Genomic DNA, 24,007 nt, shown 5'->3' with positions numbered 1-24,007 from the left:
AGAGCTGACTTATGTTTGACTGAATCGTTGGCTTTATTATTGTATAGCTTCTTATACCTTTTAGGCTACTTATACTTTTAGAATGGCTATTATTGATCATTAAAACTGACATTTAACAAAAAAGGTTATGTCATTTTATTTTATATATTTAAAACATATAAAATATTTTATTATACATGTTGCCTACATTCTCTTCACTCTACGTACATATATAATAAAATAAAATGACACAACCCTGTCTCTTTTTGCTAAATGTTAGTTTTAATGATCAATATTATAAAAAGTTTTATGTATCATATTTTTTAAATGAAAACAAAAAGAGTCAGGTTTGTGCTTTATATTTCGTGTTGTTATAAATATATGTAGTGAAGATAATCAATTGCGCTGCCTGAACCACATTTGTGTGGCCATTATGTTTAAGATTTTTTTAAATGAAAATGAAAAGAGGCAGAGTAGTGGTTTATAACACATTTTGTTTTATTTGTAGCCAAGATATACATAAAGAGATAACCGGAGTAGCCAGAGCGAGCTGAGTGACGCTATCAAGTACACCGCTGTTCCATTTCAGAATTATCGGACTTGCGTCCTCCCGTCCTCGGGAGTTTGTTCTCCTGAGTCGAACTTGTCAAGTCCGAACTACCAAGGACTCAAGTCCGAAGTTTGCGTACTTGGTATTGAGAAATGTCTAATGTCTTGTGCTCTTTCTTTGCGATCTTCTGTCCAGGGTGTGTTTTATTGCTTTATTGCAGGGTGAATTTTATCTCAACTTTTGTTTTAGCAGGAAAATCAGTTCTTACACTGGGGTTCACCAACTAAAATTGAATCTGATCAGGAAAGTAAATTTACAAGGAGGGTGTGAAATGCTAAACATCAGACCGAAGTACCACAGCCTTTTGCAGGTCACAACAAATCTGCACTAACTAAATGTGTGAACGACACCATAAAACAGTAAATGCTAAGCTGGCAACACCGAAACAGGTGAACTAATTTCTGCCCACAGATCTGACTGTAATGAGAGCAACTTGAAGTAAAGCCATGGGCATCACCCATTGGATCTCATGACACTACGAGTGACAAAAACTCTGATTAATCCAGAAAATTTCCCCAGCAGAACTGGGGTCTCTAATGCTCATATGACACAGCAGACTGTGAAGGCTCAACTGCAAGAGCAGCTTCAGGTGTCACACACTGCACTGAAACAACAGCAATCATTCAGACCTGCTCAATGAAACTCGGTTTCCTGTGACAAGTGGAATTAAAATGGCAATGGACATGATAATGGAGCAGGTAAAAGAATTCCACATGTCTGAATTTGAAGCTGTTGAAAACATCAGAATTAACTGACTGTGGTTCTCTCTGCATTTGTTTCTGTCTCAGGTTTACTTCTGCAAATTCCTGGATGCCAGGACGGGCCGGACCCCACCTGGATCAAAGCCAGGACAGCGGAATTGTTAGAACATAACCTGAGACTCGGGAGATGGGTGAAAAGACACTTCAAGAGGCATACCATAACATATCATAACATAACATAATCATAACATATTACTGCAAATGAACAAAGTTGAGTCAAATATGTTTCTAGAACAGTGATTAAAATGTTGAAAATTGGCTGGAATATATTTTGTGACATGAACTCTGGTGGTGATGCACTCTAAAAACATTTAATATGATTTACTCAATTTTTTTGGTGAAACATTTTTACACTTTGAATATTGAGTACATTTTTAAGCAGTGAAATCAATTACATACACTGTTTTAACTGAGTAAATGTAAGTAAAACAAATTAAAAAGATCTAAGTAACTGCATTTGGTACATTAACAAATAAAATTGAGTAGAAATAATTGGGGGGAAAACATTTAAAAATGAGTACAAATATTAACTATATGTGAGTAATATAAACTTTTTTATTTCCTCTAAACCTTTGTAAAAAATATTCCATACAACCACCAGTATAACTACATGACACTGGCCTTTATTGTCGATGAGTAGCCTACAGCAATACAGCACATTTTATACTATTTTTAACACGTATACAATATTGCCTACATTTAAACTCATGTAACAAACATTTTCGAAGTAAAAATTAAACATTTAGGTCTAAACATTCAAGTAATTCAAGTGTAATCAACCGGTCTGTAATCCAATATCCACCGGATCAGCGCTGGTTCCCGTGCCGGAGATGGACTCGCCTCTGCGGGTGAACCTCTAACTTTACACCGCCGTCCTGCGTCACTCACAGCCGAAAGATGCTGCGACGCGACTGACTCCATAACCTGCCAATAAACAATTGCGTCTCTGTGGTAGAAGTTGGTACTGCAGTCCAGATTCAATCAGAGATCGTTGTTCCCCGCCTCCTCAGACTCGACGCTCACGCAGGTTGCCAGATTGAGGACATGCAACAGAAACGAGCGCAATTGACAACGAAAGCGAGATTTATAGATGGATATCGAGGCTTTTTATAGATTGTGTGGAATCTGCAATCTCTGACCCAGTTTGTTTGCTCGTTTCCATGGCTGCAATACGCTGTATTTTCCGTCAACTGGCAACCCGGGTGTCGAAACACTATTGGCTGAACTGGAAGTGGGCGGAGTCACACAGACCAAAACAACAACCGACTGACCACACGGAATGAGTAAAATAATAAGTAGAATAACTCGCTGTAGAAGTGTTTGGTAACACTTTATATTACGACCCGCAAACAACTGCGTAAGTAAACCGAAATTACGGTGTACGTTTCTGTAATTATAGTGTACTTCCGTGTAGGTATAAGGGAACAATATGTTAAGTTTTGGGTAATAAAGGGGTAACAAGCAGATATACAACCTGCAAAGAACTTCGTAAGTAAACCGAAATTACGGTGTATGTTTCTGTAATTATAGTGTACCTCCGTGTAGGTATAAGGGAACAATATGTTAAGTTTTGGGTAATAAAGGGGTACAACCAGATATACAAGCAAATTATTTATAATGTAATTATTTTTAAACTAACAGGTACCTATTCTGTTAATATATTCCAGGCAAAAATTGTACGTCTGTTGTATATAAAAGTTTTTATCACATTTCTGGCAAAATATGTTCTTATGCAATGTAGTTACAGGGTAATTTTGACATCTGTGGGTTGTAAATTAAAGTGGCGCTTGTTACCCCCTTGTTCTGTGTAGTTACAGGGTAAGTGTAACTCCTGCGGGCTGTAAATTAAAGTGGAGCTTGTTACCCCCTTGTTCTGTGTAGTTACAGGGTAAGTGTAACTCCTGCGGGCTGTAAATTAAAGTGGAGCTTGTTACCCCCTTGTTCTGTGTATTTACAGGGTAAGTGTAACTCCTGCGGGCTGTAAATTAAAGTGGCGCATGTTACCCCCTTGTTCTGTGTAGTTACAGGGTAAGTGTAACTCCTGCGGGCTGTAAATTAAAGTGGAGCTTGTTACCCCCTTGTTCTGTGTATTTACAGGGTAAGTGTAACTCCTGCGGGCTGTAAATTAAAGTGGCGCATGTTACCCCCTTGTTCTGTGTAGTTACAGGGTAAGTGTAACTCCTGCGGGCTGTAAATTAAAGTGGAGCTTGTTACCCCCTTGTTCTGTGTATTTACAGGGTAAGTGTAACTCCTGCGGGCTGTAAATTAAAGTGGCGCATGTTACCCCCTTGTTTTGTGTAGTTACAGGGTAAGTGTAACTCCTGCGGGCTGTAAATTAAAGTGGAGCTTGTTACCCCCTTGTTCTGTGTATTTACAGGGTAAGTGTAACTCCTGCGGGCTGTAAATTAAAGTGGTGCTTGTTACCCCCTTGTTCTGTGTATTTACAGGGTAAGTGTAACTCCTGCGGGCTGTAAATTAAAGTGGCGCTTGTTACCCCCTTGTTCTGTGTAGTTACAGGGTAAGTGTAACTCCTGCGCGCTGTAAATTAAAGTGGAGCTTGTTACCCCCTTGTTCTGTGTATTTACAGGGTAAGTGTAACTCCTGCGGGCTGTAAATTAAAGTGGAGCTTGTTACCCCCTTGTTCTGTGTAGTTACAGGGTAAGTGTAATTCCTGCGGGCTGTAAATTAAAGTGGCGCTTGTTACCCCCTTGTTCTGTGTAGTTACAGGGTAAGTGTAACTCCTGCGGGCTGTAAATTAAAGTGGCGCTTGTTACCCCCTTGTTCTGTGTAGTTACAGGGTAAGTGTAACTCCTGCGGGCTGTAAATTAAAGTGGCGCTTGTTACCCCCTTGTTCTGTGTAGTTACAGGGTAAGTGTAATTCCTGCGGGCTGTAAATTAAAGTGGCGCTTGTTACCCCCTTGTTCTGTGTAGTTACAGGGTAAGTGTAATTCCTGCGGGCTGTAAATTAAAGTGGCGCTTGTTACCCCCTTGTTCTGTGTAGTTACAGGGTAAGTGCAACTCCTGCGGGCTGTAAATTAAAGTGGCGCTTGTTACCCCCTTGTTCTGTGTAGTTACAGGGTAAGTGTAACTCCTGCGGGCTGTAAATTAAAGTGGCGCTTGTTACCCCCTTGTTCTGTGTAGTTACAGGGTAAGTGTAACTCCTGCGGGCTGTAAATTAAAGTGGAGCTTGTTACCCCCTTGTTCTGTGTAGTTACAGGGTAAGTGTAACTCCTGCGGGCTGTAAATTAAAGTGGCGCTTGTTACCCCCTTGTTCTGTGTAGTTACAGGGTAAGTGTAATTCCTGCGGGCTGTAAATTAAAGTGGCGCTTGTTACCCCCTTGTTCTGTGTAGTTACAGGGTAAGTGTAACTCCTGTGGGCTGTAAATTAAAGTGGCGCTTGTTACCCCCTTGTTCTGTGTAGTTACAGGGTAAGTGTAACTCCTGCGGGCTGTAAATTAAAGTGGAGCTTGTTACCCCCTTGTTCTGTGTAGTTACAGGGTAAGTGTAATTCCTGCGGGCTGTAAATTAAAGTGGCGCTTGTTACCCCCTTGTTCTGTGTAGTTACAGGGTAAGTGTAACTCCTGCGGACTGTAAATTAAAGTGGCGCTTGTTACCCCCTTGTTCTGTGTAGTTACAGGGTAAGTGTAATTCCTGCGGGCTGTAAATTAAAGTGGAGCTTGTTACCCCCTTGTTCTGTGTAGTTACAGGGTAAGTGCAACTCCTGCGGGCTGTAAATTAAAGTGGCGCTTGTTACCCCCTTGTTCTGTGTAGTTACAGGGTAAGTGTAACTCCTGCGGGCTGTAAATTAAAGTGGAGCTTGTTACCCCCTTGTTCTGTGTAGTTACAGGGTAAGTGCAATTCCTGCGGGCTGTAAATTAAAGTGGCGCTTGTTACCCCCTTGTTCTGTGTAGTTACAGGGTAAGTGTAACTCCTGCGGGCTGTAAATTAAAGTGGCGCTTGTTACCCCCTTGTTCTGTGTAGTTACAGGGTAAGTGTAATTCCTGCGGGCTGTAAATTAAAGTGGCGCTTGTTACCCCCTTGTTCTGTGTAGTTACAGGGTAAGTGCAACTCCTGCGGGCTGTAAATTAAAGTGGCGCTTGTTACCCCCTTGTTCTGTGTAGTTACAGGGTAAGTGCAACTCCTGCGGGCTGTAAATTAAAGTGGCGCTTGTTACCCCCTTGTTCTGTGTAGTTACAGGGTAAGTGTAACTCCTGCGGGCTGTAAATTAAAGTGGCGCTTGTTACCCCCTTGTTCTGTGTAGTTACAGGGTAAGTGCAACTCCTGCGGGCTGTAAATTAAAGTGGCGCTTGTTACCCCCTTGTTCTGTGTAGTTACAGGGTAAGTGTAACTCCTGCGGGCTGTAAATTAAAGTAGTGCTTGTTACCCCCTTGTTCTGTGTAGTTACAGGGTAAGTGTAACTCCTGCGGGCTGTAAATTAAAGTGGCGCTTGTTACCCCCTTGTTCTGTGTAGTTACAGGGTAAGTGTAATTCCTGCGGGCTGTAAATTAAAGTGGCGCTTGTTACCCCCTTGTTCTGTGTAGTTACAGGGTAAGTGTAACTCCTGCGGGCTGTAAATTAAAGTGGAGCTTGTTACCCCCTTGTTCTGTGTAGTTACAGGGTAAGTGTAACTCCTGCGGGCTGTAAATTAAAGTGGAGCTTGTTACCCCCTTGTTCTGTGTAGTTACAGGGTAAGTGTAACTCCTGCGGGCTGTAAATTAAAGTGGAGCTTGTTACCCCCTTGTTCTGTGTATTTACAGGGTAAGTGTAATTCCTGCGGGCTGTAAATTAAAGTGGCGCTTGTTACCCCCTTGTTCTGTGTAGTTACAGGGTAAGTGTAACTCCTGCGGGCTGTAAATTAAAGTGGCGCTTGTTACCCCCTTGTTCTGTGTAGTTACAGGGTAAGTGTAATTCCTGCGGGCTGTAAATTAAAGTGGAGCTTGTTACCCCCTTGTTCTGTGTAGTTACAGGGTAAGTGCAACTCCTGCGGGCTGTAAATTAAAGTGGCGCTTGTTACCCCCTTGTTCTGTGTAGTTACAGGGTAAGTGTAACTCCTGCGGGCTGTAAATTAAAGTGGAGCTTGTTACCCCCTTGTTCTGTGTAGTTACAGGGTAAGTGTAATTCCTGCGGGCTGTAAATTAAAGTGGCGCTTGTTACCCCCTTGTTCTGTGTAGTTACAGGGTAAGTGCAACTCCTGCGGGCTGTAAATTAAAGTGGCGCTTGTTACCCCCTTGTTCTGTGTAGTTACAGGGTAAGTGCAATTCCTGCGGGCTGTAAATTAAAGTGGCGCTTGTTACCCCCTTGTTCTGTGTAGTTACAGGGTAAGTGTAATTCCTGCGGGCTGTAAATTAAAGTGGCGCTTGTTACCCCCTTGTTCTGTGTAGTTACAGGGTAAGTGCAACTCCTGGGGGCTGTAAATTAAAGTGGAGCTTGTTACCCCCTTGTTCTGTGTAGTTACAGGGTAAGTGTAACTCCTGCGGGCTGTAAATTAAAGTGGCGCTTGTTACCCCCTTGTTCTGTGTAGTTACAGGGTAAGTGCAATTCCTGCGGGCTGTAAATTAAAGTGGCGCTTGTTACCCCCTTGTTCTGTGTAGTTACAGGGTAAGTGCAACTCCTGCGGGCTGTAAATTAAAGTGGAGCTTGTTACCCCCTTGTTCTGTGTAGTTACAGGGTAAGTGCAACTCCTGCGGGCTGTAAATTAAAGTGGCGCTTGTTACCCCCTTGTTCTGTGTAGTTACAGGGTAAGTGTAACTCCTGCGGGCTGTAAATTAAAGTAGTGCTTGTTACCCCCTTGTTCTGTGTAGTTACAGGGTAAGTGTAATTCCTGCGGGCTGTAAATTAAAGTAGTGCTTGTTACCCCCTTGTTCTGTGTAGTTACAGGGTAAGTGCAACTCCTGCGGGCTGTAAATTAAAGTGCCGCTTGTTACCCCCTTGTTCTGTGTAGTTACAGGGTAAGTGTAACTCCTGCGGGCTGTAAATTAAAGTGGCGCTTGTTACCCCCTTGTTCTGTGTAGTTACAGGGTAAGTGCAACTCCTGCGGGCTGTAAATTAAAGTGGCGCTTGTTACCCCCTTGTTCTGTGTAGTTACAGGGTAAGTGTAACTCCTGCGGGCTGTAAATTAAAGTAGTGCTTGTTACCCCCTTGTTCTGTGTAGTTACAGGGTAAGTGCAACTCCTGCGGGCTGTAAATTAAAGTGGAGCTTGTTACCCCCTTGTTCTGTGTAGTTACAGGGTAAGTGCAACTCCTGCGGGCTGTAAATTAAAGTGGAGCTTGTTACCCCCTTGTTCTGTGTAGTTACAGGGTAAGTGCAACTCCTGCGGGCTGTAAATTAAAGTGGCGCTTGTTACCCCCTTGTTCTGTGTAGTTACAGGGTAAGTGTAACTCCTGCGGGCTGTAAATTAAAGTGGCGCTTGTTACCCCCTTGTTCTGTGTAGTTACAGGGTAAGTGCAACTCCTGCGGGCTGTAAATTAAAGTGGCGCTTGTTACCCCCTTGTTCTGTGTAGTTACAGGGTAAGTGTAACTCCTGCGGGCTGTAAATTAAAGTAGTGCTTGTTACCCCCTTGTTCTGTGTAGTTACAGGGTAAGTGTAAATTAAAGTGGAGCTTGTTACCCCCTTGTTCTGTGTAGTTACAGGGTAAGTGCAACTCCTGCGGGCTGTAAATTAAAGTGGAGCTTGTTACCCCCTTGTTCTGTGTAGTTACAGGGTAAGTGTAACTCCTGCGGGCTGTAAATTAAAGTGGAGCTTGTTACCCCCTTGTTCTGTGTAGTTACAGGGTAAGTGTAACTCCTGCGGGCTGTAAATTAAAGTGGAGCTTGTTACCCTCTTGTTCTGTGTAGTTACAGGGTAAGTGCAGTAAATATACAATAAATGATCCCATTTAATTTCTGACTTTTATTTTACAAAAAAAATTCAAAACACTTTTTCATCTTAATAAAGCATTGTCTTTTCTACAGTATACTCAAACAACAAAGTTTAATTTACAACCCACAGATGTCAAAATTACCCTGTAACTACATTGCACAAGAAATTTTTTTTGCCAGAAATGTGATAAAAAACTTTTATATACAACAGACGTACAATTTTTGCCTGGAATATATTAACAGAATAGGTACCATTTTTTAAAATAATTACATTATAAATAATTTTATTGTAGGCTATATCTGGTTGTACCCCTTTATCACCCAAAACGTAAAATATTGTTCCCTTATACCTACACGGAGGTACACTATAATTACAGAAACATACACCGTAATTTCGGTTTACTTACGAAGTTCTTTACATTTATTCATTTAGCTGACGCTTTTATCCAAAGCGACTTACAATTGCTATATATGTCAGAGGTCGCACGCCTCTGGAGCAACTAGGGGTTAAGTGTCTTGCTCAGGGACACATTGGTGTCTCACAGTGGATTCGAACCCGGGTTTCTCACACCAAAGGCATGTGTCTTATCCATTGCGCCGCGCCAGTAACAGCAACAGGTCAGCTCTGCCAACACTGGATTTTTCTGTATACAGTCAATTCTTCTGTTGTTTTGTATGTAGACCACTGTATGTACAACTGTGTGTTGGTTGGGGATGTACACTGTTTTTGTGGGAAAAATAAAATATATTTGTTACCGTGTTTTTGTGTGTTCTGAGTATAAAAACAATATTCTCAAATATTTTACAACACGTATGTATGTACTGTCTGTAGTAAGTGTAACACTGAACAAAAAAAGGCGTAAGTCATTATGATGAATGGAGAAGAAGTGTTTTACATTGAGCACATCAGTGTTCAACTGGTTCTTATAAATGTCTGTTCATATGATGGAGTGTGTGTGTCATTTGAAAACAAAATACCATTTTGAGAAGAAATAATCAATCAATCATACAAATCAAATCAACAAAAATAACATTGTTTTGAATGTAAAGTTTAATTTTGCAGGAGAATTGAGGGGTTTTGCCCATTGTGTGTGTTGTTTGATTTGTGTGTAGAGTTCTGAGAATATGAGGCATGCTTTCAGAAAATGTGTGTAAACAATCGAGAAATTGTAATAAAGCTCATTTCTGTGCATTACAGACACAAACTGTGAAGTTTTCTTCACAAACTAAACTTGTGCACTTTTCCACTGTTAATGTTCATAAGAAGAGAAATGTCAATCATACAGCATCATAGAGAGCATGTTATTACACTATATGTGTTCATCAGTCAGAGAAACTCAACAATAACACAATTATGAAGAATAAAACAACAGTAAATGTGCAAATCAAAGTTCTGACCAGCATTCAGTAAATCACATGTACAGTAAAGCATATGATGATAACGGCCTGATTTACAGTCGCCATAAAAACTCAGTTCAACAGAGAAATAAGAATGTTTTACTGACGTTCCCATTAAGATATGAACATATTATTTATGAATGTTTGTAGAACTTTTCTTATGTGAAGGTCAGCAAAACATTAAGAGAACGTTCCATATTATCATTCTTCAAACATTATGAATGTTACTTATGAATGTTGAATATTCTGAAACAAGAAGCAACATTTTACAAACGTTAAACATCCAACTAAAAAGCTCCATGAATGCTGTATAAATAATGTTTTGTGCTGATGTTCTGAGGACATTATTAAACACCAGATAACTCTGAACAAATGTGTAATGTTACTGGAGGAACGTTTGATCATAACTTTGAGAGAATCTTTCCAGAACGTTCCCTGTTAGTATAAAATACTGGTTAAAACTTTGATCATAAACTGACACTTGACTGCTGTTCCTCTGTGGGGTTTAATCGTGTAACAGATATTAATAATGACAGAAAATAATACAATATACATTCAGTTTAAGAGCAGAATTCACTGAAGAATTACTAATATAAAATCACTGCTATAGAGAAAACAAGAGTTTGTCTTCAGTGACGACATGAAGAGTCAGATTAAACATTATAAACTAACACTGTCTTTACCTCTTTCAGGAAGACGATCAAACCTAAACACTGTAGATTCATGTGTAATGCCATAATCCCGCAGTGTTACTTGATCCTTCAGTACCATGCCTCTGTAGATTAGTATGTAATCTGTACCTGTGAAAAACAAGGAATGCGTGAGAAACATCAGTGTATAATCCTCATTAAGAGCTGAAGACTATCATCTCATCATTAAGAGGCTTTTCCTGTAATTAACATCATTTTACTATAAATATCATGGGTGAAATATGGTTACTGTAGTAAATAATGGTTAATTATATAAGTATAAATCCAACAGATGTTATTCTACAATCTGATGTAGTTCAGGCCTTTGGGTTGATCAGAGCTGATGAATAAACATTCACATGTTGATACAGTTTTTCCTGTTTATATCATTTTCGCATATGATAATTAATGTTATTATTAAACGAGTGACAGAAACACACATGGACATTAACACATAACTCTGAAGAGTTCGACTTACTTTGGATCAAAGGGATCAAGTCTGCTAAGACACCGAATCTCATTCTAAGCTCTTCAACGGTCATGTTCTGCAGTTCCCCTGAATCCACATCTACTGGTATTGTGTTTCCGGGCCTGATTTGGACATTAATTGTGTCTCTCTCTATGTGTTAATCAGTCAGAGAAAGATCAACATTAACACAATTATGAAGAATAAAATGACATTAAAAATGCAAACAAACCAAAGTTTTGACCAGCATTCAGTAAATCACATGAGTAGAAATATATACGGTAGCTTGTGTCAAAATGATTTGATTGTTTTGACTTAATTTATGTTTTTATGACATCTGTTTATGACAGGATGTTTGTTTATATGGGGGTTTTATGATCACCTGTTTGTTGACCTTTGACTGTGTGTGTTTCCGGAAGTTTATGATTGTGTGTTTATGATTGTGTTTATGATTGTGTGTTTATGATTGTGTTTATGATTGTGTGTTTATGATTGTGTTTATGATTGTGTGTTTATGATTGTGTTTATGATTGTGTGTTTATGATTGTGTGTTTATGATTGTGTTTATGATTGTGTGTTTATGATTGTGTTTATGATTGTGTGTTTATGATTGTGTTTATGATTGTGTGTTTATGATTGTGTGTTTATGATTGTGTGTTTATGATTGTGTTTATGATTGTGTTTATGATTGTGTGTTTATGATTGTGTTTGTTTATGATTGTGTGTTTATGATTGTGTTTATGATTGTGTGTTTATGATTGTGTTTATGATTGTGTGTTTATGATTGTGTGTTTATGATTGTGTTTATGATTGTAATCTGCTTGGTGCGAGAGGAACGTTTTTGCAGGAGAAGTGTTTTTATTATGGATAATGTTCACAGAATGACGGAATTATGAACATGAAGAAATCTGTCATGGATTTGTTTTTCAGATGACGATGCAGCTTCCATAATGTCTGTGGGGAGAATAAAAACACGTGAATGAAATTAAGAAATAGCATAGACAAATTAAAAAGCATATAAAATAACAGATATGTGAAATAAGATGAAATGTATTTAACGATTTCTAAAAGTAAGTTTTAACCTTTTAAACACCACATTATATGAGTTAAGAAAACTAATGTCTCTCAGGAGTGTATAAATAGCCGATCGGGGAATTTTCTGCGCCGAAGAAATATGTCAGAGTGAATTGTGTTCAGATTACACAGTCACATCCTAAAACAATTTAGATTATATGAAACAAGATGTTAAATGATCAAGTATTTTAATATAACACACAACAAAACACGGGAGTATCTTTTTGTGTTTTTTTTGTTTTGTTTTTCAGCCATTTTGTCAGTGCCTCCGCCTGTAGGTGCTTTATATAGACTTGTCTTGATTGCTAATCCACAACAGATGACAATTATTAGTTAAACGTTCAGAATACGATTCCATATAAGGTTATGTTTCAGCACTTCACGAATGGACAGCGACTCTTAAGTAGCACGTAGAGCGCGTTCTCGCGCGTTCATGTTAAGTTTGATGAAGTTGACGATGCTGACTCATGATCTTCGCAGTAGTGAACGCGCCTGAGAGAAATGCACATTTCATACGGATGACATAAGCAGAGAACAGGGCCGGGTTTCCCGATAACGATGTATCTTAGCTCTTAAGAGCACTTTCTACGTGCAAGGTTACGAACGCTCGCAGCAATTCTACGAGCGTTTCCCAAAAATGCACTTAACATGAATAAATCCTGTTTTTATGAATAAATGCTGTTAACGTTTTACTCATCAATGAATCCTGAAAAAAGTATTCCAAAAAATATATATTAAACAGCACAACTGTTTCCAACATTGATCATAAATCAGCATATTAGAATGATTTCTGAAGGATCATAAGACACCAAAGACTGGAGTACTTGCTGATGAAAATTCAGCTTTGCATCACAAAAATAAATTACATTTTAAAATATATTAAAAAAGAGAACCATTATTTTAAATTGTAATAATATTTCATAATATTACTGTTTGTTTTTTTGTTTGTTTTTTGTTTTTTTTTAACTGCAGGCTTGATGAGCATAAGAGACTTCTTTCAAAAACATTAAAAATAGTAATGTTTCCAAACTTTTGACTGGTACTGTATGTAAGTCAGTGTTTTGTTTTGTTTTGTATTAGATTAAAATACTCATACTTGATAATTTAACATTTCCAATAATATGAACTATTATTCACTATTTTATGTTTTATCTATGTAAGGCAGTGTTTTGTTGTGTATTAGATTAAAATACTTGATCATTTAACATCTTGTTTCATATAATCTAAATTGTTTTAGGATGTGACTGTGTAATCTGAACACAATTCACTCACAACAGAAAATTCCCCGATCGGCTATTTATACACTCCTGAGAGACATTAGTTTTCTTAACTCATATAATGTGGTGTTTAAAAGGTTAAAACTTACTTTTAGAAATAGTTAAATAAATTTCATCTTATTTCACATATCTGTTATTTTATATGCTTTTTAATTTGTCTATGCTATTTCTTAAAGGTTGTATCAGCGATTTCAGGCCCAAACATAAATGATCACATTCATCTAATCTCTCCTAAGGATCCGCTAGCTGCCGCCCCATAGCATGCCGTCCAAAAACGCGTCTCTGTAGGCAGCCTAGCTCTGAGATCCGCACACAAAAACAATTGGTTTCACCAACCACTCAACCAAAATAAATAGTGTTTCAACCAATCACCGACAGGGGGGGCCGCACAAAACAGCATGCCAGAATACAGCTCTCTTTCCAGCTTGAATGAACAATAACACACACAATTATGGCAAAATGTCTTTTTGTCGAGTATCTTCATAACATAAGAGTAGTCTTATGATGAACGTGAAGAGTTGTGACTCGTGAGAGAATGAGGCGTGTGAGATCCGCGTCTCTGACAGCAGCGGCTGCTCTTAAAGGGACAGTACACAGTAGCCACTAATTATATCTGTCGCTAAAGTTAATCAAAGAACAAAGGGAACAGAGAAAAACACTCACTGCTCTTGACTAAAGAACTTTTTTCTTTAGGCAGATTATCACTAATCTGTGTGTGCATTTATTTTCCTTGAGAACCAAGCAAGTTGACTCATGAAACCATTTGTTTATTATATCGCAATCGCAATATTGACCTCAGTTATCGCAATATGACATTTTCCCCAAATCGCCCTACAGCCCTAACGGCTGCACACGAAGTCAGAGCTGAAGAAGCAGCCAGCGTCTATCAACAAACGAGAAATTGAACATAGCTGAGTCAATCCCCACGATTAGGAGGAGGATTATGGCGAGGGAATACCATCGTGTTTATTCCAAGACACGAATAGTTATCGGGAAGGCTTTTGAAAGGTGGAGATACTGGAGTCAGGTGTGTGTGTGTGTGTGTGTGTGTCCATTCTAGCCCTCTTCTTTTTCAGATCATCTAGATCATCTGTGAGGGCCTTCCTCTTCAAGTCAACAGCTTGCCGTTCTTTCTTTTTCTTCTCATCTTCCAAGTAGCCATGGTACTTCTGCCTGGCTCCAGCAGCCGAAAGAAGCAGCTCTTTTGTGATCTCTACCTTGGTTATGCCCCCTACAGATCTGACATGGTCAACAATGAGCCTCTGAGCCACCAGAGACATCTCCCTCTGATTCTCAACGATTAACTCTTTATTGATGGAAAAGCCTCTTTCCACACTGGCCTGTCCATGTGACAAGACAAGCAGAATCTTCACAACATCCCACACTTTGGAAAATGATGGTTTTGTCCCCATTGTCTCATGCAACAGGGTGTCCACTCGAGTGTTTTTCGGGTCAAATTCCCTGAACTTAGGCTGAAGAGCAGCCAAATCACAAAACTCCCTAAATTCTCGAAGGATGTCATCACACATAGCCTCATTTACATGTTTAGCTCCGACAAGTATGTGCAGCATTCTTCTCATTTGACTTACGCACAGTTCTTTACATTCAGCCATACGTCTCGGGTCAAGGCACTGCATGCTTCTCACTAATGTGTGATGCACTGGAGCCTTTTTCAGTAACTTCTCAAGGAGTGCAATCAAGAGTTTCTTGCAGTCCACCCTAATCTCTAGTCTCTGCCTTTCTGAAATGTTTTTGGAAGACTTGAGTTGGTTGAGAGTGACTTGTGCTGCAAATCCAATGTCAATCTGAGAACTATCCTTGTGCAGACTGGTGTCCTGAAAAGGGACCTGGAGGAGCTTTAGTGTAGATGTGGCCTCTTGCAAGTGCTTTTCCTTCAGAAATCGTCCCATAAGGCCTGCAAAAAAGTCATTTTTTTTAATTAGGGATTTTATTATTCAGTTTGATCACTTAAGTTGCATATTTACATTCAAATTAAATGTTCTAAATTATCCTTTGAGCTAAATACTTTAATTTATTGGACTTCAAGAAAGAACATAACAATAACTGTGTAACACTAGACTAGACAAATGAAATATAGTCTAAAAAATGACCATTCACATTACTTTATATACTTGAATTTTTGTATTTCTATGACAGAGTATTAAAGTAATTTCTGCTGTTATAAGGGAAAAAGCGACAAAAAATTAAAACACTTTGCCAGTAGGTGTCGCTCAAGTAAAAAAAAAAAAAAAAACTTCTCTAGACAGCGTTTAATTCATTCCATTGCCCCGTGTGTCTCGCATTTCAAAACACAAAAGCACGCGATTCTTTTTGAACCTACTTAAACTCATGCAATATATTGCTCTAGATAAGTTGCAATATGAAAAACGACAGAAAAAATGCAATTTTATATATTTGCGTGCATTTCTAATTACTGCGCTATCTAATGTGTACAAATATTAGCAATCACACAATCCATGTTAATCCTTACCTTTGATCACTGATCAGTTTGTACATGTCATCAGAGAGGAAAGGTAACATGGGCTGGTCTGACTGATATACAGTGAGGAAGGGGTCGATTTCTCTAGCAATGCTGTTAAATATCTCCACTTTCACTGGAAAGAGAGGATCAGCACATCGCATCTTCACCTCATCAAAGGACTTCACTTTTGGATTGGAAAGTTCACCTCTCTCTACCATGTCGACGTATTTTTTTACATGTGGCCAGAGCAGCAATCCTCTTTCTGACACATTGACATTTTCAATCCATCGATGCTTGCAAAACTTGAGCATGGGGGTGTCACATCCGGTTGCTGTCACAAAATCTTCGTGACGAGCAGGGCAATCATGAAACAGCCAATACAGGCTAGAGAGTCCGTGTTCGACTTCCCATCCAGCAGATTTACATCCATGTCTGAACGCATTGTGTAGAATGTGCAACCCGCATGAACCTATGTTGATTAGTGATTTTCCCACATCATTCTGCACTTGCTTCTGGAGAGTTTCAAATACTTTCCAATTTACGTTTGGTCCGTCCATTGAGATTTGGACAAGATTCTTGATTCCGATCTCAGAAAGCAAGTTGTTGATTTTTTCAGCGATGTCTTGAGCTGATGAATGGCCCAAAAACTCTGAGCCGATGTATTTAGTCTTCACCTCGGACCCATCCCATAGCCTGACATGCATGTCTAACTGTTTAGCCTGTAAATAGTGATTCAGGCTTTCGTCAAATAACATTACGTATACTCTTTGCTTTGATACACTAGCCAAAGTCAGTTTCTTAAAATAAGGAGCCAGTCCAAAAGTACACGTATATGAGCACTTGCGTTCACCGCATGTAAATCTTGCAGCTATCTGACTGTCGGGGAACATGACTGGAAAAAGCTCGCTTATGTCTTCACAAGACTTGTAAGAATAGTGAGAATTAGCCACTTTTAGCGCCCACAGTACCTCTGCAGATAGGGTTTCGTTTCTGGAAACAGCACTCAAAATTGTCCCTTGCTTTGTGGTGGAGGAGAGGGAAGCACTGCAGCTGGCAGAGGGTGTCACATCAGTCACCTGGGTGAGAAAGCCAGCGATCGGGTTGGAAGCTGACTGGCGCGCAGCTGCAACGGCAGACTGGTGCTTTGCACCTTTAGCATGGCTTGATAGCGCTGCTTCTCCCATGTTTGAAATGTCGAACGTTTTATGACAAAGTCGACATTTTGCACGTCCCTGGTCCTGGTCTTTCTCAAGCCATGCATTATATTTTTCGATATGAAGCCAAAGATTATTAAATCTACATTTCCCCGGCATTGCTGATGTTTACCTCAACTTCAAATAAGTTGCCATAGTAACTCCACGCAGAAAACACTAACGTCACGCAACCGCGGCGCTACCATTGGGCCCGGTTGAGGCCAATCAGCGGCTTCAACCCCACGTATGGACTCAAGCCTGCCCACATGCCCACTGCATCATTACCAGCAAGTGATCCAATGAAATTAATTACGTTGGCTCAATGGTTTCCATCAGAGTCCTGCAACGGGTCCGGTACCCGCATAAAAGTGTCTAAAACGGGTGGATTGTGTCATTCCTAAAATTCACGGGCGGGGATGCGGGCGGGTAACGTTAGTAGCGGATGAAAAATGTGCTTGAAGAGCCCTTTTCCAAAACGCGATAAACGCCATTAAAAAACGAGTTTTTCTGCTCCATCAACGTTTCATGCCAAATCGCTATATTTCCTTGTTTAAAATGTAGGCCACTGCAAGTTGCAGTTTCTTTCCAAACCGCGAAGCGCCGACCTTATTTTTAGCCTAAACGGATAATCCTCTCTAATCAGAATTCGGTGAACGATCATTAGGCTATAAGTCCTCAAAATGAGTCAAACTAATCCTATATTCTCTCTCTCTCTCAATTTTAAATGTTTATTAATAAACAAGTGTTTTCTGTGTCGACTGCAAAGACGAAGTTGACTGACTCGCGATCTTCTTAGTAGTGAACACTGAACACGCCGGAGAGAAATGCACATTTCATACGGATTAGGCTACATTGTTTTATTTTGTTTTGAATGGTTCTGTTTAAAAGTAGAGATTTCTGTAGATAATATAGGCCTATTTAAGTTTTGTTTAGATCTGTGAGGCGAGTAGGCTACCTTTTACGCTGAGTTTCGGTTCATGGATGATAGTTCACTCCAGTTCACTCCGGCGCCGTGTCGTGATTAGGCCTATATCTATTTTCTGCTATTTTCTTTTTATTTATTAAGCAATTGGTTAATGAAACATATTTTAAAATCAAAATACAATTAATACAAAACGAAATTCGTTTAGAAAGGCTTTGTGCTTTCTGTTTGAGGTCTCTGTGTACGTTTTTAGTCTTTTATAGGCTTTCAGAGCTCATTACCGTAATGGAGAATGATCAAGTAACAATGTTTTTTCCTCATAAATGCGAACACGGAAAATAAAAGACAAAAGACATTTTTTTAAAGAAAAGATCATCCATATTAATTTGTATATATTTTAAATGTTTAACAGAGGCAAAAAGTCAAACAAATACGCCAAGTTTCTTCATGTTTCTCCCTTGAGTGTGGCATTTCTTTGCGAGTTGGCTATCCCTGTAATTATTGTTTCTTTTATGAATTTAATAAAGAACCCTGGCTGTCATGTATTCTTTCTGTCCAAAAGGTCCGTGTTCTTTTGTGTCCACTCGTTTTTCCTTTAACCCCCAAATGAAAAACGACAAATGAAGGGTTGTTGTAAGTAGGCTATTTTTAACATCGGTTAATGGAAACGCCATCATTTTGCAATAGTTATTTATCGATATTTAGAAGAAGAAAAAAAAAGTTTTGCTCAAATCTGTAATTGAAAGGCGCATACAGACGGTAGCTATAGCTAATATGAAAACGCAAAGCAGCTTATTTTCATTTGAAACACTGAGCTGAGGACAGCGACACAAGAGCCACACAGGTAGTCGCTGTCCTCAGTGCCGCAGAAAAGCGCTGAAACGGTAATAGGGAAACCCATTTCTTTTGGCCCATCCAGTTTTCTGGAGGCCCACCTACAATCAAAATCCGCCGCAAGTGAGTCACGTGATTCGACTGATCACACTAACGAAACAAGTATTGCAATTTGTTTCACCAATATTATTAATTAAACTAATTCAAGTACACGGATATTTTGAAAAGCAAATTTCCATGACTTTTCCCAAACTTTCTGAGTTTATTCATTTTCCAAAACTTTTCCAGGCCTGGAAATTGCCATTTTAAAATTCCATGACTTTTCCAGGTTTTTCATGACCGTACGAACCCTGGCCAGAACGTTCCCTGTTAGTATAAAATACTGGTTAAAACTTTGATCATAAACTGACACTTGACTGCTGTTCCTCTGTGGGGTTTAATCGTGTAACAGATATAAATAATGACAGAAAATAATACTATACATTCAGTTTAAGAGCAGAATTCACTGAAGAATTACTAATATAAAATCACTGCTATAGAGAAAACAAGAGTTTGTCTTCAGTGACGACACGAAGAGTCAGATTAAACACTGTCTTTACCTCTTCCAGGAAGACGATCAAGCCTATGCACTGTATATTCATGTGTAATGCCATAATCCCGCAGTTTTTTGTGATCCTCCAGTACTATGCCTCTGTAGATTAGTATGTAATCTTCACCTGTGAAAAACAAGGAATGCGTGCGTAAGAGCTGAAGACTATCATTTCATCATTAAGAGGCTTTTCCTGTAATTAACATCATTTTACTATAAATATCATGGTTGAAATATGGTTACTGTAGTAAATAATGGTTAATTTGTATAAGGATAAATCCAGCAGATGTTATTATACAATCTGATGTAGTTCAGGCCTTTGGGTTGATCAGAGCTGATGAATAAACATTCACATGTTGATACAGTTTTTCCTGTTTATATCATTTTCGCATGTTATAAGTAATGTTATTATTAAACGAGTCACAGGAACACACATGGACATTAACACATAACTCTGAAGAGTTCGACTTACGAGGACCAAAGCGATCGAGTCTTCTTCTGAACTCTCTAACGGTCATGTTCTCCAGTTCCTCTGAATACACATATACTGGTATTGTTGTCTCTCCGCGAAGTTTTTCGACATGAATTGTTCGCCACATTTTGTGGAATTAATGTAGAATTTGAAATGAATATAAAATGAATATTGCGCAGTGTTTAGTTTTACTTTCACTGTTGTAACGTCATCCGCCCAGAGATAGACTCCGCCCACTTTAAATAACTCTCTTCCGGAAGTGCTTGTTTCTTTCTTTTTTTTTTTTCTGCTGTATGGGCTATGTGCATTTATTTATTTGTTTTTTAGTTTTATAATCTTCAATAAACATACATTTGATTGTCATAACATTATTTATGCATGTGTGAGCGAAACATTTTAAATCATTATCACCACCAAAGTTGAGCATGTAGTGATTCATGTAGTTTTAATATAGTTTTTTTTTTCATTATACTTTTTTTTTTTTTTTTGCCAATACTGTATTTGCAGTCACTGCTAATGGAAAGTCATGAGTCGACTGTGATTCACTGATCATCCTCACACTCCACACACCCTTGAGATTAATGACGATATATTTAATAATAATAAACAGGACTACACACTCTTGATAATACAGCTGACATCAAACACTGACGAGGGTTACTCGGTTACGACGGAGGCGTGCTCATGAATATTAATTAGATGCTTTGAAAACTTCGCCTTCAGTCACGTGACTGAGCAAAGAAAGAATTTTTAACAATAATTGTATACATTATATTTATGGTAAAAAAAAAAACTATTTAAAAATAATCATACATAATAGGCCTAAATTTTGCACAGTACGTTTATTTCTCTCCTCTCTATTCCTGTATTCATTCTATAGTTTTGAACAAATTAATGAAACTGATCTGAGATCAGGTAAAAATCATTGAGTGTGACTGTGAAGTTTTCATCCCAAACAAAACTTGTGCACTTTTCCACTGTTAATGTTCATTAGAAGAGAAATGTCAATCATACAGCATCATAGAGAGCATGTTATTACACTATATGTGTTCATCAGAGAAATGTCATGTTGAAGGAGGAATGAAAGCTGACAGACACAAGCAGAAGCTCAGCATTCACTTTACTCAACTATACCGTCTTCTTCCACACAGCTCTTACATCAGTTGAACATGTGAACACATCAGCGCCACCTAGTGGACATGAATATTATAGCAATGCACTGGAGAGAGAACACAACAAGAAAGTTCAACAATAACACAATTATGAAGAATAAAACAACAGTACAAATGCAAACAAACCAACATTCAGTAAATCACATGTGCAGTAAAGCATATGATGATAACGGCCTGATATTGAGAATATTTCTAATGTTTTGAGAACGTGATGTTCTGAGAACATAAAAAACATATAATATTGAATGAACATTGAATGAACGTTCTATTAATGTTACTGGAAGAACGTTTGTTCATACGTTGAGAGAAACTTGTTTGCTGGGTATAAAATATGTATATTATTTATAAAGTTTAGTTGAAGCAAGTCTTCCTAATATAAAAGCACTTCTATAGAGAAAACAAGAATTTGGTCACTTATAAGACTATAAAGGGATCCTTTAAATAATTGTAAACACTGTTATTAACAATAATGATAATGATAATGCATTTTATTTAATGGAGCCTTTCATAACACCAAGGTCACCTCACAAGCAATATACAGGTCACTGCATAAGACAATACACACAACAAACAAGCCGCATATACAGATAAAGTGCATTAAAGACTCAACACAACATGTTATAAAAAAGCTTGTATAAAAAGATATGTCTTAAGACACGTTTTAAAAGTCAACAAGCAATCGCTATTGCGAACATCAAGGGGAAGAGAGATGTATAGGCGGGCTGCAGCATAACTGAAAGATCTGGCACCCATGGGAGTTAGTCGAATCCGAGGTACCACAAGAGAAACTGAAGATGAAGATCTGAGAGCACGTGAAGGAGTGTAAACATGGAGAAGTTGTGTAGGGTATTGGGGTGCAAGACTATAAAGTGCCTTATAAGTAAGTAGCAAGATCTTGAATTCAACTCTATACTTTACTGGAAGCCAGTGCAATTGCTGAAGAACTGGAGAGATGAGCTCAGCAGAAGGTGTTCTAGATAGACACGAGCTGCAGATTTCTGAACCAGCTGAAGCTTATGTAGCAGTTTGGAGGGAACACCAGTGAGAAGAGCATTACAGTAGTCTATACGTGAAGTGACTAGTGCGTGAATGAGAACGGCAGGATTATTATTTGAAAGAAAGGGACGGAGACGGTTAATATTACGCAAGTGGAAGTATGCAATCCGCGTGATATTATTAATTTGAGCTTCAAAGGATAGTGTCCTATCCATGATGACACCCAAACGTTTAACCTGTGAAGAAGGACAGATTGTCAATGTACAAAGAAAGACAATTAGATTTAGACAAAACAGATCTAGTGCCAACAAGCAAAGCCTCCGTTTTGTTGCCATTTACCTTCAAGAAGTTAGCTGAAAGCCAATCTTTAATTTCAGCTGAACATCTGGACGAAGATGGTGGTGGAAAAGAACAAGTAAAGTTGGGTGTCATCCGCATAACAGTGGAAATTAATACCATATTTCCTCAAAATGTTTCCGTTATTACACACTTCCACCAACTATACAGTCTCACATAATCATCATAAATATATTAATACTGTGAGCTGATCAGTTAAAGTGTGATTTAGTTCAAACACCACATAATTCACTATCATATTCTCATCTGATGTCGGCCTCTGACAGTGAAATATTTCAGTGAGTGTATGATGGAGCTCATATGATCAACAGTAAACACTCACACTGACCTGATATAAACACACATGTGATTGATGTGATGATTATGAGAGGCTGAACTACAATACACAACATTATTCAACATTATTCAGCATTATTCAGCATTATTCAGCATTATTCACTGGGTTCACTGAGGCTGATTCATGTCACAAAATAAATCACCCTTAGAATGGGACCTGGGAATTACTTTATCTTCAAGTGGAGGATGTATTTCTATGGATCCTGTGTGTATACCGCACCCTGAACAACCTGTGTGAACTGATGTGGAGCAGAACAACAAAACATCCGTCAGAAACTGAATAATATCGTGTCGTGAATCTGTCAATCTGTACCTTTAACTTTAATTGTATGAAGGATCAATAATTCAACATGTTTTACACTCATCATAATAAAGTTTACATGTATATTATGTAGAGGATATGTGGGATAATTGTTCATTTCTGTGCATTGTTGTATAGACACAAACTGTGAAGTTTTCATCACAAACTAAACTTGTGCACTTTTCCACTGTTAATGTCCATAAGAAGAGAAATGTCAATCATACAGCATCATAGAGAGCATGTTATTACACTATATGTGTTCATCAGTCAGAGAAACTCAACAATAACACAATTATGAAGAATAAAAGGTAACACTTTATAATAACTGCACACTATTAATCAATTAAGTATTAGTAAAGTTAATTCATCATTTATAAAGCATTAATAGACATTAATAAGCAGTTTATAAATACAGCTATAAATGCTTTATTCTTGATTTAAAAGCGTATCTATAATGTGTTTAATAATTGTATTGTCATACTTTATTAATGATCAATTTATCATTTCTAAATGAAGTATAGCATTATTTACAAACCAGTTATTTAGGTGTTGTCATTTGATTTGTCAGTGTTCTGACCAGCATTCAGTAAATCACATGTACAGTAAAGCATATGATGATAACGGCCTGATTTACAGTCGCCATAAAAACTCAGCTCAACAAAGAAATAAGAATGTTTTACTGAGTTTTCTATTAAGATATGAAAATATTATTTCTGAATGTGAATGTCTGAACTTTTTTTTTATGTGAAGGCCAGCAAAATTAAATTTAGTCATCCAACTAGAACGTTACAGAAAAAAATGTTCCATCAATGATCTATAAATTATGTTTTTGTGTTAATGTTTTGAGAAGATTACTAAAGAGCACAAAACTTTGAATGAACGCACTATTAATGTTACTGGAAGAACGTTTCTCGAGAGAACAAACGTTTGTCTTTAGTGACGACAGTTTGAAGACTATAAATGAATCCTTAAATAAATCTTTATAACTACAGTTTCACATAATCATCATAAATATATTAATACTGTGAGCTGATCAGTTAAAGTGTGAGATCAGTCAAACTTACTACCATATAATTCACTATATTCTCTTCTAATGTCGACCTCTTAAAATAAAATATTACATTACACAAATGAATTTATAATAAACGACTCATGGAAATATGACAAATATAGTAAATGTTCCTCTTATTGATATCGAGCCATCAGTGCATGTTATTATAAAGAAGCACAATGTTTATCT

The 24,007-nt window shown here is 38.2% G+C and overlaps 1 protein-coding gene across 4 annotated transcripts; it reads right to left on the bottom strand.

Moving 5' to 3' along the window:
• Positions 1 to 1,952: 1,952 nt before the first annotated feature.
• Positions 1,953 to 19,840, bottom strand: LOC307151525 (polyubiquitin-like). 4 transcript variants are annotated; one of them, XM_079859619.1, is made up of 5 exons: positions 19,606 to 19,825; positions 19,144 to 19,260; positions 10,775 to 10,915; positions 10,291 to 10,407; positions 1,953 to 2,274 (listed from the first exon to the last, which is right to left on the bottom strand). In XM_079859619.1, exons 1-5 carry the CDS (start codon positions 19,730 to 19,732, stop codon positions 2,231 to 2,233), a joined length of 546 nt encoding a protein of 181 aa, XP_079715745.1. In that variant the 5' UTR covers positions 19,733 to 19,825; the 3' UTR covers positions 1,953 to 2,230. The 4 variants fall into 4 exon arrangements, 3 of the variants coding, with proteins under 3 accessions (XP_079715745.1, XP_079715744.1, XP_079715743.1); XM_079859618.1 differs by lacking the exon at positions 1,953 to 2,274 and adding an exon at positions 8,224 to 8,930 and having other exon boundaries at positions 19,606 to 19,840; XR_013819893.1 differs by lacking the exons at positions 1,953 to 2,274; positions 19,144 to 19,260; positions 19,606 to 19,825 and adding exons at positions 8,248 to 8,930; positions 11,145 to 12,204.
• Between the last annotated feature and the right edge of the window lie 4,167 nt (positions 19,841 to 24,007).

This window comes from Squalius cephalus, assembly GCF_949319135.1.
Source record: "Squalius cephalus genome assembly, chromosome: 23".
NCBI lineage: Eukaryota > Metazoa > Chordata > Actinopteri > Cypriniformes > Leuciscidae > Squalius > Squalius cephalus.
This window is presented reverse-complemented; position numbering and strand designations above follow the sequence as displayed.